Source organism: Caretta caretta, chromosome 6 (genome assembly GCF_965140235.1).
Source record: "Caretta caretta isolate rCarCar2 chromosome 6, rCarCar1.hap1, whole genome shotgun sequence".
Lineage (NCBI taxonomy): Eukaryota > Metazoa > Chordata > Testudines > Cheloniidae > Caretta > Caretta caretta.
Window position 1 is genome coordinate 66,898,013 of NC_134211.1, and position 15,958 is coordinate 66,913,970.

Below are 15,958 nucleotides of genomic sequence, written 5' to 3' on the forward strand. Positions count from 1 at the left end.
ATGTCTATGTTGGTATTTTTAGTCCCATAGGTGAAACTAAGTCAGTTGAACCGGGCTCTGAGCCTCGCTGCCACTGGGGTTTTTTGCTGTATGTACCCCTAGTGTTTCTTTTGAGGTGCCTGTCTCACATTCACTCCCATTACTGTGGCTGCAAATACCACCACTGTCTTCAAATGGGCCCAATCATCTGCAGAACTTGGAGATGTGTTGAAAATCAGGAAAAACTATTAAAGGTGACCTGGCTGGATATGGGCTTTGCTCCTGTGAGAGCTTGAAGTATATGCTGAGAATGGACCATGTGAAGTTTAAATGTAGGCAGTCTGGTTGGTAGTAATCTCTTCTAGCCTATCCATCGCCATTCTTAAATATTAATATTGTCTACTAATCAGCAGGCAAAGCTTTGTCAATCAGCTGCAATATTTAAGCCTCGGTCTGCCCTCTTTCCCTCAGAGATTTTCTAAGCAGGACAGAGTGGAACAAGTAAAGAGAGGAATAAACAACCTAGTTTAAATGAAACTCCCTGAGGGGAAGTGGAAGGCATGTAGGTGGAAGCAGAGAGAACTAGAACAAACTGGTATACCTGTTAGTGATCTTCCAGTGGTTGCAGATGTCTTGGAGTGAGCAGCCGAAAACTTGGGAGAAGGGCTTAACCTGTAGTGGAGTTTGGAGGGCTGCTCTTCCAAATCTGTGGCAGACCCAAGTAAAGGTGCTGGATGAGTATGAGAAGGAAGGTCCAATAGTTCCTAAATAGTTCAATGCTCCAGTGGTGAAAGAATGCATATGTCCAAATGGCTCTGGAGTCAAAGTTCATGGAGAAGTTAAACATTTAAAAACAATTACACACTTAACCAAGATTTTTTTCTGCTTTTTCTAAATCTTAGAAATATCAGGAATATCAAGTCTGGGATTCTCCTTAGGGTGCTGTCCCTGGACCGTGCATGTAAGCACCATCTTTCATAATAGCCTCCAGCTATTTCTAAAAGTTCATACACCTGTCTTCCCTCTTAATGAGACACCGGAGCCAAAGATTATAGGCTGAAAGTGAGAGAAAAGATGGCTTAAGTCCTCTCCCTACATTAGATTTCCTCCTTTTGCCCTATTTCCACTTCCTACAATATGAAAGTTGAGCTTTGTTCACATCCTTATATATTTGGTTATTTACAGATATAAACTGAGTTCTTAAAATATTGGTAAGGTAAGACCTTTCTCCATCCTAAATTGTCTGCTGTGCTGATCACTGGGTTTTTGGATTTCAGTGCTGAACGTTTCTAGGTGTCAGTTCCTTCTAAGAGGAATATTCTTTTTCTTAGAAACCTAAGCAGCTCAACTGCTTCCTTCTCAGCGCTCTGGGTGAGGACGCGCACTGCCAACACGAGCCAATAGTGCACACTCACAAGTGATGTAATAACTGCGGCAGCTGTATACTGGCCTACCTTAGGTCAACATAGTCTTCTAGTGTAGCCATGACCTAAGAAGGTTTTGCCTTAGCAGTGCTTAATTTGTAATTAAACAGGTGCTGGCCCTCAAGCAATTTTTTTACTTTAATAGCTGACATGGCAAGCTTGGAGGTACCAGAGCACCTAGAGGTGCCTGGACTCAGCCCGGGCACAAATTAAGCGCTGTTCCCTAAGCTCCTAGCAGTTGTGGAGGAGGTGGGCTACTCTGGGCGCCTGGCTGGGGGCTTTTTTTTCCCCTTCCCTCTTCTTCAACCCCCCCCCCCCCCCCCACAAAGATCTTCCCGCCCCATCCGGCGGGTTATCTAGGCTGCGGCTCCCCCCCGCCCTCTCCTCATTCCAGGGGCTGGGCGCGACCGCGCCTCCCGGCTGCACGAAGCGGCTTTCCGGGCCGGCAGAAGGGAGCGGCGTCCCTGGAAGAGCCTCTCTGGCGGGCCGGAGGCGGCGCTGTGTCTCTGCGATCGATTGAGGCTGCCTTGGAGGTCTCCGGGCCCGGCCGGGGCGCGAGCTGGTGTGTAGTGCCCGGCTCCGAGCCGCCCAGTGGCTGGGGGAGCGGAGAGGGGCGGCGAGCGGGGTTGCCCGTACCCCGCCATGTGGCGCGTGGCCCGGGCCTGGACCGCCCGCTTGCGGCCTCCCAGGCAGTGCCGCCCCCCGGGGCCGCGCTCTGGCACCAGGGGGGCAGCGACCGTGGCGGTGGAGCCCGCGGCGGGGCTGGCGGACGAGCCGGTGGCGACCAAGGTGCTGGGGCTCGCCCCGGGGCAGCGGGTGACGTTGAGGGGACTCGTGGCGAACGAGCAGGGCTGCCTCTTCGACTCCTGCGCCCACTACCTGGCGGACAGCCTCGGGGAGCTGGACCTGTCCAGGGACACTGCCCAGGGAGGGGACTACACTGGGGTGGAGCCCATGGGGCTGTTCTGGAGCCTCTCCCCCGCCGGCATGGAGAGACCCTACCAGAGACTCGTGCCGAAGCAGATTAAGACCCCCATGAAGGTGGAGGTATCAGTTCACCAAGGGCACAGTCAGCCTGGCAGCATCCCAGGGCAGGTCCTCGCCAAGGCCAATGTAGAGAGATGGTTCACTGCCCCCGGGGTGCGAAGGATTAGGCTGAAAGAGGGCAGCGTGAGGGGGAGCCTGTTCCTACCCTCAGGTGAGTGAGGGAAGCTCTGCCTTTTGTGGGCTGACGCATTAAATCTCCGGTGGCTTCCCTTTTCCTACATGTAAGGTGTGATGGTGACAATCACTTGCCTCTGTAAAGGGCTTTGGCAGAAGCCACTGACAGAAGGTGCCTATAAGTGTAAAGTGTTATGCACAGTACCGTCTCATCTGATTAGTGCATATAGAGAAGAATGAAAGCATATTTCTTCTGTCAATGGAAGTTTATAAGATTGGGCCCTTTCAGTGTGTAAAAATAAATACTCTAGAAATGGCCCTAAAGCCTTTATGGTTATTCCAAAAAGCTGGATTTAAATAATTGGAAGACACGATATAAGTGCAAAATATAATTTATTATCTGAACACAATCACACAGGATTTCTGCTTGCACAAAACAAGACTGAAAAATAGTCCATGTCCTCCCACACATATTGCAGCAATAGTTCTTTTGTTTTTTTTTTAAAGTTCACAAGAATAAGATGAATGCTGAAAATGAAAAGGACTAACCCATGGTATATACTACTATAAATAATCCTGCTGTGTATCTTAGAGGTTTATTATAAGAGAGTGGTAAAAGCAAAAGATGACAATTTATTAATGCATAACAGAGCAAGAGAAAGGCAGTTGTTATAGATCAGCTCATCACTCCGTCTGCATCTGGGATTCCCCATAACTCTGAAGTAAGGTAAAGTGTGGTAGAGTTTCCAAAATTTGTAGAAGGGTGACTGAATTAGTGAGAAGTCATATTTTCTTCTTAACAGGAGATAGTTATGGGCCCAATTCTTTTACCATGCTAAACAGAGGGAAATCCCCCATGGATTCCAGTGGGAGTAGGATTGTGCCCTATCAGACACTTTCTCTTCATTAAATGCATATAAATATGCAGGCCATCTGAAGAGATTATAGCAAATACATGCATACCAACTCTCTCTCTCATATCTCAGAACCAAAACTACTCATGAGTTTTATACTATAAAGGAAGTATTTTGCTAGATTGAGGCCTAAATCATGATCTCTGGTTAATTTAGAGGGCGATCCAAGGTCCCTTGAAGTCAGCAGAAAGCCTCAGATTGATCTGAATGGACTTTGGAGGCCCTTAGTCAGCACTCTTGATTCACCATTATTGAAGCCAGGATATTTTGCTAAGAGCTACATCCACTTTACAGGCATGTACAAGGTTTTCACTGAACTTAGTGGTATCCACAAGTCTGCAACCTAGAACTAAATTTGTCTCTTTAAACATTCCTGTTTTTTGATGCTACCATATGTAGCCTAGATAGTACCTTTGCTTGAATTACATAGTGGCCTCAGTCACAAGCAGTGGAGATGGTGTATCTTATTCATATACTCAGAACTTCAAGAGTTTCCAAAATTTATAATAAAAAACATAATGCATCTAAAATGTTTGTTTTACTATATCCTTCATCTTCCCCCCCTCCCACACACACTTACAATAGGAATATTCTGTTATATTTCACAAGACACACTTCATCTTTAACTTCTGTTTTTATTAAATTTGTCATTAGTACCATTGTGGAATAGAAAAAAATCTTGCATTTAACAGTTGTTCACAGAAGCAAAGTGTTTGCCAGCCCTCCTGAAAACTGCATCCAAATGTACAGGTTTACTGTTCTATTTTGATTCCTCATTTTCTGCACCCAGATGGAGCAAGGAAGTCAGATATACATTTTATAAAAAGGTCTGCCTCTCCTGCAATTTGTCCTGCTGTTGTCAATGTTGTCAATTCCTTAAAGCACCAATTTTGCCCATTGAAATAATTATGATTTTTTTGCCATTGAATTCAATCTGAGCAAGATCAGGACCTAAGATCCTTGTTTTTTTCTCCTGTATTTTCTGCAGTCTGTATGTGGCAAATTGGCAATTCTTTAACTGAAGAAGAGCTATGTTTCTTTGCTGCTATCAATAAAATTGGAGATAAATATATTTTGTTTTAAGTTGTGTTCCATTCAGTTTGGTACCCAACCCAATCTAATGACACATATCAGGGCCAAAGCAGATTCCATCTGCAACCTGTGCTTTCTTTAAAGAAATCCATGGCCAAGATTTTCCATTAACTGATGCCTGAATTTAGGCTCCTAATTCCATACTTAAGTACCTATATGAGGGCTTGGCTACACAGGCAAATTGACTGACAGAATTCCCTGTGTGGGCACTGTTATGGAATAATAGTCACTTTATTCCAGAATAATTAGGGTGTATCCAAATCAGTGTAATAATTTTGGAATCAAAACACTTTTATTCCGGAATAGAGAGTGTCCACACAGGGAGCTATGCTGGAATAGCTGTTCTGGTCCATTTCCTTAAGTGGCCTAACTTTCAAAAGAACTGAGCACTCAGAAGCTCCCATTAAAGTTACAGTGAAATTGATGTTTGAGTCAGAGAGCTGCTTCGTGCTCAGTGTTTCAGAAAGTCAGGACGTTTATATAGGCCTCAGAAGCCTCAGTTTTGGCTCCCATTTATGAAAATCTTGGCCTGTAATTTTGGGCCAGAAGCTATGTAAATTTGCCATTACACTGCTGCATTCCTCTCATGCAGCCTACAAAAAAAAATAATGTTCCTTTTGGTTAGACAGAAGCCACCTAAAACTTACTCACCAAAAAAAAAAAAAAAAAAAAAAAAAAAAGGTTTCTGTTAAGGCTTCTGTGATTACCCATGGCTTGCTCTGAGAGAATCCCAGAGGAGTTGGACAGAATACGTGACCTTAAAATGAATTAGACTTCTGTTAGAAGGCTAAATTTACTGGCAAGAGGCTACTATAAAACACAGGGGGGAGGTTCAGGGGGAAAACATCTGTAGAGCCTTAGCTGTTTATGGTTTCCTCAAGTAGTGCCATGGTGAAATTTACATAATACTTGTCTGTTTCACAGCTGCTCAAAAGGGCTGTTAGTAGCAGCAATGAAACTGTTCAGTGATTTCCATTTCAATCTGCTGCTTTCATTAATAACTTTATTGCTGAGGAAAAATGAGGACTGTTAGAATCACAGAAGTTGGAAATGAAAGAGAGAACTAGCTGATCTAGTCCATCCCTTGCACTGCCTGATTTTTCCTTACAATATATTTTCAAAAACAACAAGGAGTCCTTGTGGCACCTTAGAGACACATCTTTTCATGTATTTATACCTGCTCCTGTATTTTCCACTCCATGCATCTGCTAAAGTGGGTTCTAGCCCACGAAAGCTTATGCCCAACTAAATTTATTAGTCTCTAAGGTGCCACAAGGACTCCTCATTGTTTTTGCTGATATAGACTAACACGGCTACCACTCTGAAATATATTTTCAGTGCTTTGTCTAATTTTAACCGTTCCAAGCAATGGAGCTTCACTGTTCAGTAGTCTAACGAGTCTTGCTCAGAGCTTCCATTTCCAAAAATCCCTTAAGCGCCAAGACTTCCATCAGTGCATTATGTGTACCTCTTATTAATGTTAAGGTACATTCACATGAGAATAGACCTTTCCCTCTCCCAATTGCAGATCATTGCAGCTACCTGGATTTGAATGGATCAGCCATACCATCTGATGGTCAGTCAGAAAAACAACAAGATTGCTTGTGCTTTTCACAGACCTAGAGGACAGTATTCTCAAACCCTAGGTCAAAGTCCAAACTCATCAGGTATCCACTCTCTGCCATACTGGCAACATACCACTGTGCAGTAATTGTGACCCAGATCCACAAAGGCATTCAGACTCCTAACTTCCATTGATTGCCTTTTACTTTTGAGGATTTGGGCCAAAATGAGACTGGCTGCAACAACACATTGGTTTAACGTATGATCTGCTTCTTCAGGATGAGAAGGCAAAGCCTTTGGAAAGCATATTGGGTGCAGTTAAAAAGTATGTTTACTTGTTTGAGCAGGTGTTCCATATAGCTGTAATGGGAAATATTACTAGTACTGATAATATCTTGCCAGTGAAAATGTAATAAGTTTTCTAGTAATCATGCCTACTGTATGTTGCAGTTCATTCTTTACTATATTACCTCTAATATCTTGGCCTGATAATATTATTCTTTTTCTCATTTTTGTAGGGGACGGCCCCTTTCCAGGAGTGATCGACATGTTTGGTGATGAAGGTGGATTGATGGAGTTCAGATCCAGTCTCCTAGCAACCCGTGGCTTTGCTGCTCTTTCTCTGCCCTATTTTGACTTTGAGGATCTGCCCACGGTCATGAAGGATTTGCACCTCGAATACTTTGAGGAGGCAGCTAGATTTCTACAGCGTCACCCAAAAGTGAGTGTAATGAGATAAATTCATGCAGACACATTCCTTTGGATGTGGGGATTGGAGAGAAGACTCATCAACAGTTCTGTGTTGGTGGCAATGTGCGGGGGGGCGGAGGGGGAACAATAGTACATTAGTTTCCCTGGTACTCTAGGAAATAGCAATTTCTGCTAGCCAGGTCTGAATGGTTGTACTATAGAGTGCAAGAGTTCACAATATTTTACATGAGTTGGCACCTTTTGTGTTCTCTGAAAAATCGGACAAACAGGGGAAACATAATTATGATCCTGGTCTGCATTAAGAGTTCCCATTTGTAATTTTCCAAGAGGAAAATAATTTTGTACAATGTTCCTGGAAGAATCCACTCCAAATATATATGATGTCAGTGTCTCATTAACACATGTGCTTCTCTTTGCCTCCACTCCCTTTCTCCCTCTCTTTGTTCATCTGCAGGTGAAAGGGCCAGGGATTGGAGTGATTGGGACAGGGAAAGGGGCAGAATTGGCATTTTCCATGATTACTTTCCTGCCACAGGTGGTAGCTGCTGTCTGTATCTCTGGCTGTAGCTCCAATACGATCACTGCTCTTCACTATGGTGAGCTAACTCTGCCTGGGCTGCACTTTGACATGAGCAAGATCAGCATTTCTGAGACTGGTGTGTTTGATATTTTTGATGCTCTGGATGACCCAATGGATCCAGCTAATTCCCACTGCCTCATCCCCATAGAAGAAGCAGAAGGTAATTTTCTCTTGGTGGTAGGAGAAGATGATCGCAATTGGAAGAGCTCTTTATTCGCCAAGATGGCAATTGAACGCTTGCGCCAACATGGGAAGGACAACTTTAAACTCTTGAGTTATCCAGGAGCAGGCCACCGAATCGATCCACCCTTTTTGCCATTTTGCTCAGTAGCCCTGGACCGTGTCCTAGGGTTGCCCGTTCTGGGTGGTGGGGAGAGAAGAGCACATGCCCATGCACAGGAACACTCCTGGGGGAAGATCCAGGAGTTTCTGCGGTTTCATTTGGGATGAACACCTCACTACCTGAAAGCTGCCACTAAATTGCAGGGAGCTGAGAGATGAGCCACCCAAGGGAGTAGAGGACTGGAGGGACTGACTTAGAAAGATGGAAAAGTTAAATATGCATTTCTTGATCAAATGACAACTCAGTGGCAGGTGTAAACACTGAGGAGGGTGAGGATTTGTTAACAGTGGTGGAAGGGGCTTTAGGTAGGAGTATTGGGGAGAAATGGAACAATGGAAAACTTCAGGGTTCATGTTAGTAAAGGTTTCCTGATGCCAAGATCACTTTAGACTGGGAAATAATCACCCAAGGAAGGTGGTAGAAGTCCCCTCGCTTACAGCATGTGAAGGAGCCCAGCAACCTGGCCAGGCCTGCAGAGAATGGCAGTCAAGGAGCCTGGCCTGCACCTAGTGGAATGATGGCAGCCCAAGATGATAAGATTTTGAAACAGCTATGCCCTGTGAGCTGGACATGTTTGGCTCACTCTTTGGGACTTGAATCCAGCTAGTTCAGCCCAGATGTCTTCCACTAGTGTCCACCCCCACCCCACAGAGCATTCTATTTTAAAGCTGTGACTGTTTGCTGTGCCTACTTTGGAAATCTTTCTATTTGAACTTTATCTGGGATGCATACATGTGTCTGACATCTTGATGTTGGTTATCAGCTTTCAGCAAGCACAGCCAATTGTTCCTTACACTGACTGGCAGTTGCAGAGAAGAAAGATCAAGTGTTTTCAATGCCTGCTAATGAGAGGGGTAGTGCCGGCAGTGATTTACTAGTGGGGTATTCAAGAGGGACTCATTTCTATCTGTGGTGTCACAGGCTGGCAGCTAATACTTGGTTAGTGTATATTACAGTTCCACTGGATAGCTTGGTTAAATGCAGTTTTGTTATATGCATTGATATATTTCCTTCTTTCTTCCTGCAGTTAAGTCTAATTGCCTGTTTTTAAAGTAGTAATGATAGTTAAATGAAGGTTGTGAGGAACTGAGTTTTTGGAATTGCCTAGTAATGGATAGTGACCATCAGTAGCCATTGGATACTGAATGGCTTATACTGATAGCCACTATTGAGGGAGCAGAGGAGCAGATGGGTGATTTGAAAGGAAGGAGGGAGCCTGGCCAACAGGAGGCAGTAGAGTCATACATTAAATGGCTGTCGTAAACAGCGACCAGCTTAAGTATCAGACAATTAAAAATGAAAAAAATCCTGGGATAATTCTCCCATAGGTGTCCAGGAATGAGGGAGCAACTGTGCCCACAGCTGCCAGGGGATTGTTTCCATTCTGATTAATTGTAGGCTAGTGCCTCCCCTCTTGCCTGCTTAGGAGACCTGCTCCCTCCCATCATCTTGAGGGAAAGGAATCACAATTTCTTCTTTAATATTTCAGACTTCAGCTAGTCCTCTGAAACAGCGATAGTGCTGGAAGCCTGGTTCCCAAGTGCCACTGTGAACACAATTCCCTTTCCAGGGTTCCTGTTGCCAGAGCATCTTAAAAGAGCTGCCCAGGAGGAAATGGAGTTTTGGCTTGTGACCTTGACTTTTATTTAGTGTTATGGAAACTCCTGGTCAACATGCTGGTGCTTGATGCTCATTAACTTCATGTCATCAAACGTGCTCCGGGCACATCGTCAGTGCCAGTCTCATTCATGCTCAGTCCACAGACATCATCCAACCATACTCCACAACAGACAACTTCACTTGGGTTCACTTCCCCCATACCACCTACACAACTGGCATGTCACTCTCTCCCAAGTTGGTTATGGTTGAATGGGTCCTGGAGGGGGCTCTGGTGCCTAAACCTTCCCTGAAAATAGATAACAGTAATACAGGCCTGCAGCTAGCTCTGATAAGCACAGTAGTGCTTTCTGCACCTATGTTACTTCCTCTTCACCAAAGCTACTCCAGGTTGTGACCAGAGAAGGAGAGGCTGGCCATTAGTTTCCCCGTTTGCACTTTCTAACCCTCCTTCTCACATGTACCTCCACCAATTTGAGCCAGATGCCTGAGTGCCTTAGGTTGGGCAGTGCTTCCTGCCAACCTGTTTTTTTGCCCTCTCAGCATTGCCTACTGAATCTCCATTGTGTTGTCTTACCTCTGCAGATCCACTACTGCAAGTTCCTCGGACAGGTTTCTAAAATCCAGTGCAATTCTAGTCAAACTGGGCCAGTTAGAGGTACAAGTCCAATCAAACTTCTGGGTTCATGTATAAATAGATTCTGAATGTAGATTGTTAGATTTCTCTAATTTTAAATATCACATTTTTCATTAATTACCCAAAAGGCAATGTCAACAGTTGTAAAACAAAAACCAAAACCAGGTGGTTTAAAATGCCCTCACTTTATTCATAAAGCAAAATCCTTTAACATTTCATTTTAAAAACAAAAAATGGGCAGGAAAACTGTTTATTAAAACATTTAATATTGTGTAGAAAATTGGCTGCTGCTTTGTTTTTTTAAAATGGTTCAGATTTTTCAAAAGGGAGAGAGAAAAAAAAAACCTAAAAGCACTTAATACTGCAATCTGATTGTGTAAATACATCTCACACTCAGAAGATACTAATGACCAAAGAAAACACACACAATGATCTGTAGCAAATTGGTTGTTTATATAATTAAATATTAACTAACAACAACTCAAATTCTAAAATGCATCTTATTTACACTGCTGATGGAATACCATTATAAACATGCAGTATGCCTTAAAACAGAGTGCCTGGTTGTGGACATATTTAAGGTCTTATTTTTAGGCCGAGTCTACATTCTTTACTCAGAAAAAACTCTCGAAGAATTTCAGTGGAAGTAGTGTCTGAGTAATGAATGCATGATCAGAGATTTTGGGATCCCCAGATCAAGGTAAAATTAGTACTGGTGTTGCAGAATTGTTTCAGAAATTCGTTCTGTGCAAGAGTGGCTATGGTTCAACCTTTGCACTAGGCTGATAATGCCATAAGTATAACTTCAGCAGAGCTGAAGCAGGAGTGGCCAAATTCCTATTGACTTCAAAAGGGAGCAAGATCAATCCCAAAGTGTCATATCAGCTCAGCTGATGGTTATGCAGTCCATGACAAATAAATGACATTGTTCCAAAAAGGAAGTTTGTTCAGCAAATTAATAGCAATATATACGTTTGCAAGTGGGATGATGGAGCTAGTTTGTGTGAACTGACTTTATTTGCAATATTTTATCCTTTTGCCTGTTTTCATGAATAGCTTACAATAAATTTCTAAAATGTGTTGCTAATTTTTTTTTTCCTTTTAAAACACAGGTTTGTGGGGAGGAGGCAGTGAAGGTACTCTGCTCATGATCCTATACCAAATAGGTTTCTGCTAAAAAGGTCAGCAGTGAAATAGTTAAATGTGACATTAATTTTGCCCCCACAAGGCTTCAGAGATGAATGAAGCAGTTCATACTTCTTGGAGCTTTTGCATTTCTCTTGTCAGTCTCCAGACCAAGATAACACTACCTCAGTTACAGTTCTGTTCCCTTTTGCGAGATTTTCCACTTTCCAGTTCCTTCCAAACTTACACAAATCCATCTTGCTTTCTGCCTCAGAAGATTCTGTGGGATCCAAGCAAAGGTCCCTAGTTTCTGTACTACTTCATCTGTGTTACAATGGCTGATTTTTATGGAGATGAGTTTTACTCTTGCCAGTGTAAGATATCCCTTTACTGTTAGATGTCTGTAAAGAGCTTTAAACATGAAATGTGCTGTAAGTATAACCACTACAGAGAAAGCGTAACTTGCATGACAATAGGATACTCTATTTACTTTGAAGTGATGACACGCAGAGGGAATGTCACCAGACCATCAAATTCTGCTGCAGCAAAAGAGCTGAAGTAGAGCCTTGCATGTCTCCCCCACTAAAGAAACCAGAAGTCAACCAAATGAGTCATTCTGTCACGAGCAGCACATGTATTATGGGACAGACAACCTTGTTCTCTCCTTTCTACCCGCTGTAAGCCATAGCGCCTGAAACTGCTGCCAACCCAACGGCCGTACCTGCTAGCATGCCATCTTGGCCACTAGACGCGGTAGCGATGTCAGCTAAGCTGGGTGGGGGTCGCTGGCCTGTCCCCCAGAGCAGCTGCAAGTGTCAGACTGAAGGGGGCCCAGCAAAGTGCACAGGGCCTGTCAGGATGGGCAGATAGCAGCCCTCTGACACCCACTGCACACTCACCACGGATCACAGCAGAGAACTGGAAAGACAATACCCAGTATCCCACAATGCACTGACCATGTCTGGAGAGCATTGCCAAGTCTCACAAGAAAAAAAAGTGGCACTACATTTCAAAACAAGCCCAACCCATTTCAGAGGGAGTGTTTTTATACAAATGCCATGATTTTTTTTTAAGTAATAATGTAAGAACACACAAATGTATGTAACCCTTGTACCAGGTGGAGTCGGCAGCGACCAGGGCCAGGTTCAGTATCTAGGGGTTTTTCCTTTAGCAATACAACACAAAAGTGGCTCAAGCCCTCACCCAGTACCTGGGACAATTACAGGCTGCTGCTCCTGATGCGGTGTTACCTTGGTTTGGAGATAGAGAAGAGAGATGCAAAAGCTTAAACAAAGTAAAGTAACTGGAGAAGTAGCAAAAAGAAAATGCGCTAAACTCTCCCTTACATTAATATGAACTGTAATCAGTTAAAATAGTAGGCAAACAATTTTCAGAAAAAGTTTTTTTTTTAAGTTCATAATGCCCCTTTAAATGTGTTTGTTAAAAAATAAAACCAAACTCTTCTCTTGGGAATACTAACAGTAAGCGAGTATGAATGTGAATCTTGTGTTATCTTAACTAACAGGGAGATTTGTGAAGGGGGATGAGGGGTGAGTGTATGACTAAGCAGTTGTCTGTGTTTAACCAGCTATGCTATGGCAAGGAAGAGAGTATCTCTAACTTTGAGATTGTGGGAAATAGCTGTTTGTCTGTGCAGAAAAGCAGTTTTTATATAGAAGGAATTTCTGAATGTCCAGCTAATATCTCAGAAGTGAATGTGGAATTAGATGAAGCACAGGAAGAACTCATTGCTCAGGAAAATGTTTCTTTAGATCAGATTAAAGTTAATAGTCAGGTTAAAGCCCTAATTGAGGAAGGGAAGGGCAGATTTTTTGTGGGTGGTGGATTGCTGACAAGTAAAGTTTGTGCAAGTAAGCCAGAACAAAATAGAAGCAATTCACTTAAAGTAGCTCAGTATGATGAGCCACTGTTTGTGGTAAACAGCTGTTTACCTGTTGAGGGAGAAACTGTAGCCAATTGTTTGTCTGTTGGGAGTGGCAACTTGCCTGTTAAGGAACCCTTTCCACTCTCCCAGTATTTGTCTGTAGTCAGCCAGGGGTGCTGGGATAAGGAAGAAAATTTAGGTGAGTCTAGGCAGCCTTGTGAGCCAATGGCTTTGGGCATGGCTACACTTCGATGTGGAGCGCTTTGAGTTAAACCAGCCTTCATAAAGCGCAGTAGGGAAAGTGCTGCAATCTATCCACACTGACAGCCACATTAGCAGCTCTTGCAGTGGCCACAGAGAGCAGTGTATTGTGGTAGCTATCCCAGCATGCAAGTTGGATGCAACGTGCTTCTCAAATGGGGGTGGTGTGAGACAGGGAGTGTGTTGTGTGTATGTGCGGGGAGAGAGAGTGGGGTTTTTTTGGGGGGGGGGTCTGAGAGCATGTCAGCATGCTGTCTTCTAAGTTCAGACAGCAGCAGGACCCCCCCCCCCCAGCATTCTACAGTAATGATTGCTTTGTCTCAGAGCAGATAAGCATGCCAGATGTCAGAAACAGAGCTTTCAAAGGGCATATCCGCATTCCTCCAGCAAGTTCAAAACAATGGGAAGAGGGGATTAAGGGGATTATGGGACGTTTCCAGAGGCTGATCAGAGCACAGTAATGCAACACCCCGTTCACACCGATGCCTAGGTTTTTCAGCCAACGCGCAACAAGCGTTAATCTTCTCACCGAGGTGGAGTACCAGAAGCGCTCTAGCCATCGAGTCAGAGCACTCTACGTGCCTTGCCAGTGTGGATGCATAGTGAGTGAGGGCATCCGGGGCTGCTTTAATGTGCTCTAACTCGCAAGTGTAGCTTGAGTCTAATCAGCAGTTTGGGAAGGCAAGGTTAGTGAAACATGAGTATCTGTATGCCTTACCTGTTACCATTGTGAAGAGTTGTGACCATGAAGGAAATGTTCTCGTGTCTGTTAGTGGTAATGACTCGCCTATGGAGGGAGCTACCCCAATCTCCAAGCAGTTATCTGTGAACTGCCAAGTGTGCTGGGACAAGGGAAAGGAAATCCAAAATTGTTTGTCTGTTGAGAATAGCAGCATGTTTGTCTCCATCCAGTCTTTTGTTTGTGGAGTAGACAGAAAGTGCCTCTCAGCTTATGCTGGATGTGGAGTTGTCAGTTGTCCCAGAGTTGGTTCTGGACTTAAATGTCTACTTCCCTCCTGGGTTTCAATTGCCTGTGGTCCCAGAATTGGTTCTGGACATAACTGAAGCACAGAAAGATCCTGAACAGCAACAGATTCTTTTAGAGAGGGAAGATTTGGTAGCTAGTTTTGCAGAGCAGAGCAGAACAGTCTTATTTTTGAACCCTCAAGAATACAGGGCAGAGAAGCCAGAATCTCATCTCTAGATCCTTTGCATATGTCCTGTAGTACCCTAGTGGGCTCAGGCACAGCTGTTCCTGTGTGGAACCAAGAGTTGAAAGTGGGGAAGAAGCAGAATTCTGATTCTGACTTGTTGGTAGGAATTGAATTGAATTACGTTCCTGTAAAACAGAGTCCAATCCCTAAGCTCATGGTGGATCCAAAAGCAAGCATGGGGGTGAGGTGGGGTGGGAGAGGAAGGGAAATTACATCTGCGTTGTGCCACACCAGTCCTCTCGGGAAGAAATAAAAAAGAATCACAATCCTGGGGGTGGGAAAGGGACTGGGAGAGGGTGCTACTCAATGTCATCATGGGGGAAGGAGAGATGTAGGCTGCTCCCAGCCTCCCCACTCCTTGATGCTATCCTGGTATTGGGCATGGGGCAATTGATCCCCCCCACACACAGCAGGATTATCGTGGAACAGCACTGGGGTGGGTAGAGAACAGCCCCTCCCCCACAGTGCAGCAAGGAGCCTAGTGCCATGTGTGTGTCAAGGCAGACACCCCCTGCCAGAACCCCAGACGGGGGGGGGGAGGGAGCATAGGGGACCCCCATCATGCCAGGGGACAGCAGACCCATGGAGGAGAGGTGCAGGAGACTAAGACGAGGAGTTGATGCTAATGAAAAACCCTGTGAAAATGTGTAACGTGCCTGATTTTTGGAGAAAAAAATTATACATGTTAGGGATGGTGACAAGACAATCCCACAAGCATGTTGCTTTTCAGCTTATACCTGTAAACAATCTGGAAGCTTGGCACAGCAGCAAAAAGCATAACAGGCCTACACTGCTGTGTGGAAGGGGAAACTGAGGCACATCACCTCATGGCATTGGTGGCTAAATACCAAGACACCTACACTTTAACAGATATTGCTATCCGCATTCTGTTAGCAATGCTACACCCCAGCACATTTTCAGGCACCTGGGGATCAGGAACCCAGAACTTTGCAAGTACCCCTATGTACAGCATTATAGTGTTTAAGAACATTGGATGGGGGTATGACCACAGCTGAACCGGAACTGGCAGTAAGTTCAGGAGGAGGGTGTGATGTTGCACTCCAGAGGCTTTATGGAAATATGCTTATGAATGACATAACTGGAATATGCTTTATGCTAAATACCCCTTGCATGGTGTCATTAGAAAGCCTGTAATCTACTAAGTGTGTTCATCCTATTTGCTTGCATGTATTATTTCTATATCTGTAGTTAAGAGAATAAGATATAAACTTGTATCACTGATGTAAACATATTAGGTGGAGGCCATTAAAGATGCTCCAGAAACAATCAGTTGTAAATGGCCTTAGTTACTTGAAAACCTTCCTGTGTATGTGTGGGCCAGGCCATGGGGAATGGAGATTAGGAGTCTTGCACTGACATGTGACCATGTCACCTGATAATGAAATCCAACTTAAACCTGGCACTTTTCCACTTAGAAGGAAGGGTGGGGAC

General features: G+C 44.2%; 2 protein-coding genes across 5 annotated transcripts in view; one reads left to right on the forward strand and one right to left on the reverse strand.

Moving 5' to 3' along the window:
• LOC125638864 (protein numb homolog) overlaps positions 1 to 15,958 on the reverse strand; it is a 273,102-nt gene that overhangs the window by 256,255 nt on the left and 889 nt on the right. The gene's annotated exons all lie outside the window — the stretch shown is intronic.
• LOC125638869 (acyl-coenzyme A thioesterase 5) lies at positions 1,972 to 15,793 on the forward strand. Of its 3 annotated transcripts, none has more exons than XM_048855117.2 (4): positions 1,972 to 2,601; positions 6,652 to 6,854; positions 7,299 to 7,584; positions 9,257 to 15,793. In XM_048855117.2, the coding sequence occupies exons 1-4, from the start codon at positions 2,046 to 2,048 to the stop codon at positions 9,265 to 9,267; spliced, it is 1,056 nt and encodes a 351-aa protein (XP_048711074.1). In that variant the 5' UTR covers positions 1,972 to 2,045; the 3' UTR covers positions 9,268 to 15,793. The 3 variants fall into 3 exon arrangements, with proteins under 3 accessions (XP_048711074.1, XP_048711071.1, XP_048711070.1); XM_048855114.2 differs by having other exon boundaries at positions 11,134 to 15,793; XM_048855113.2 differs by having other exon boundaries at positions 7,299 to 15,793.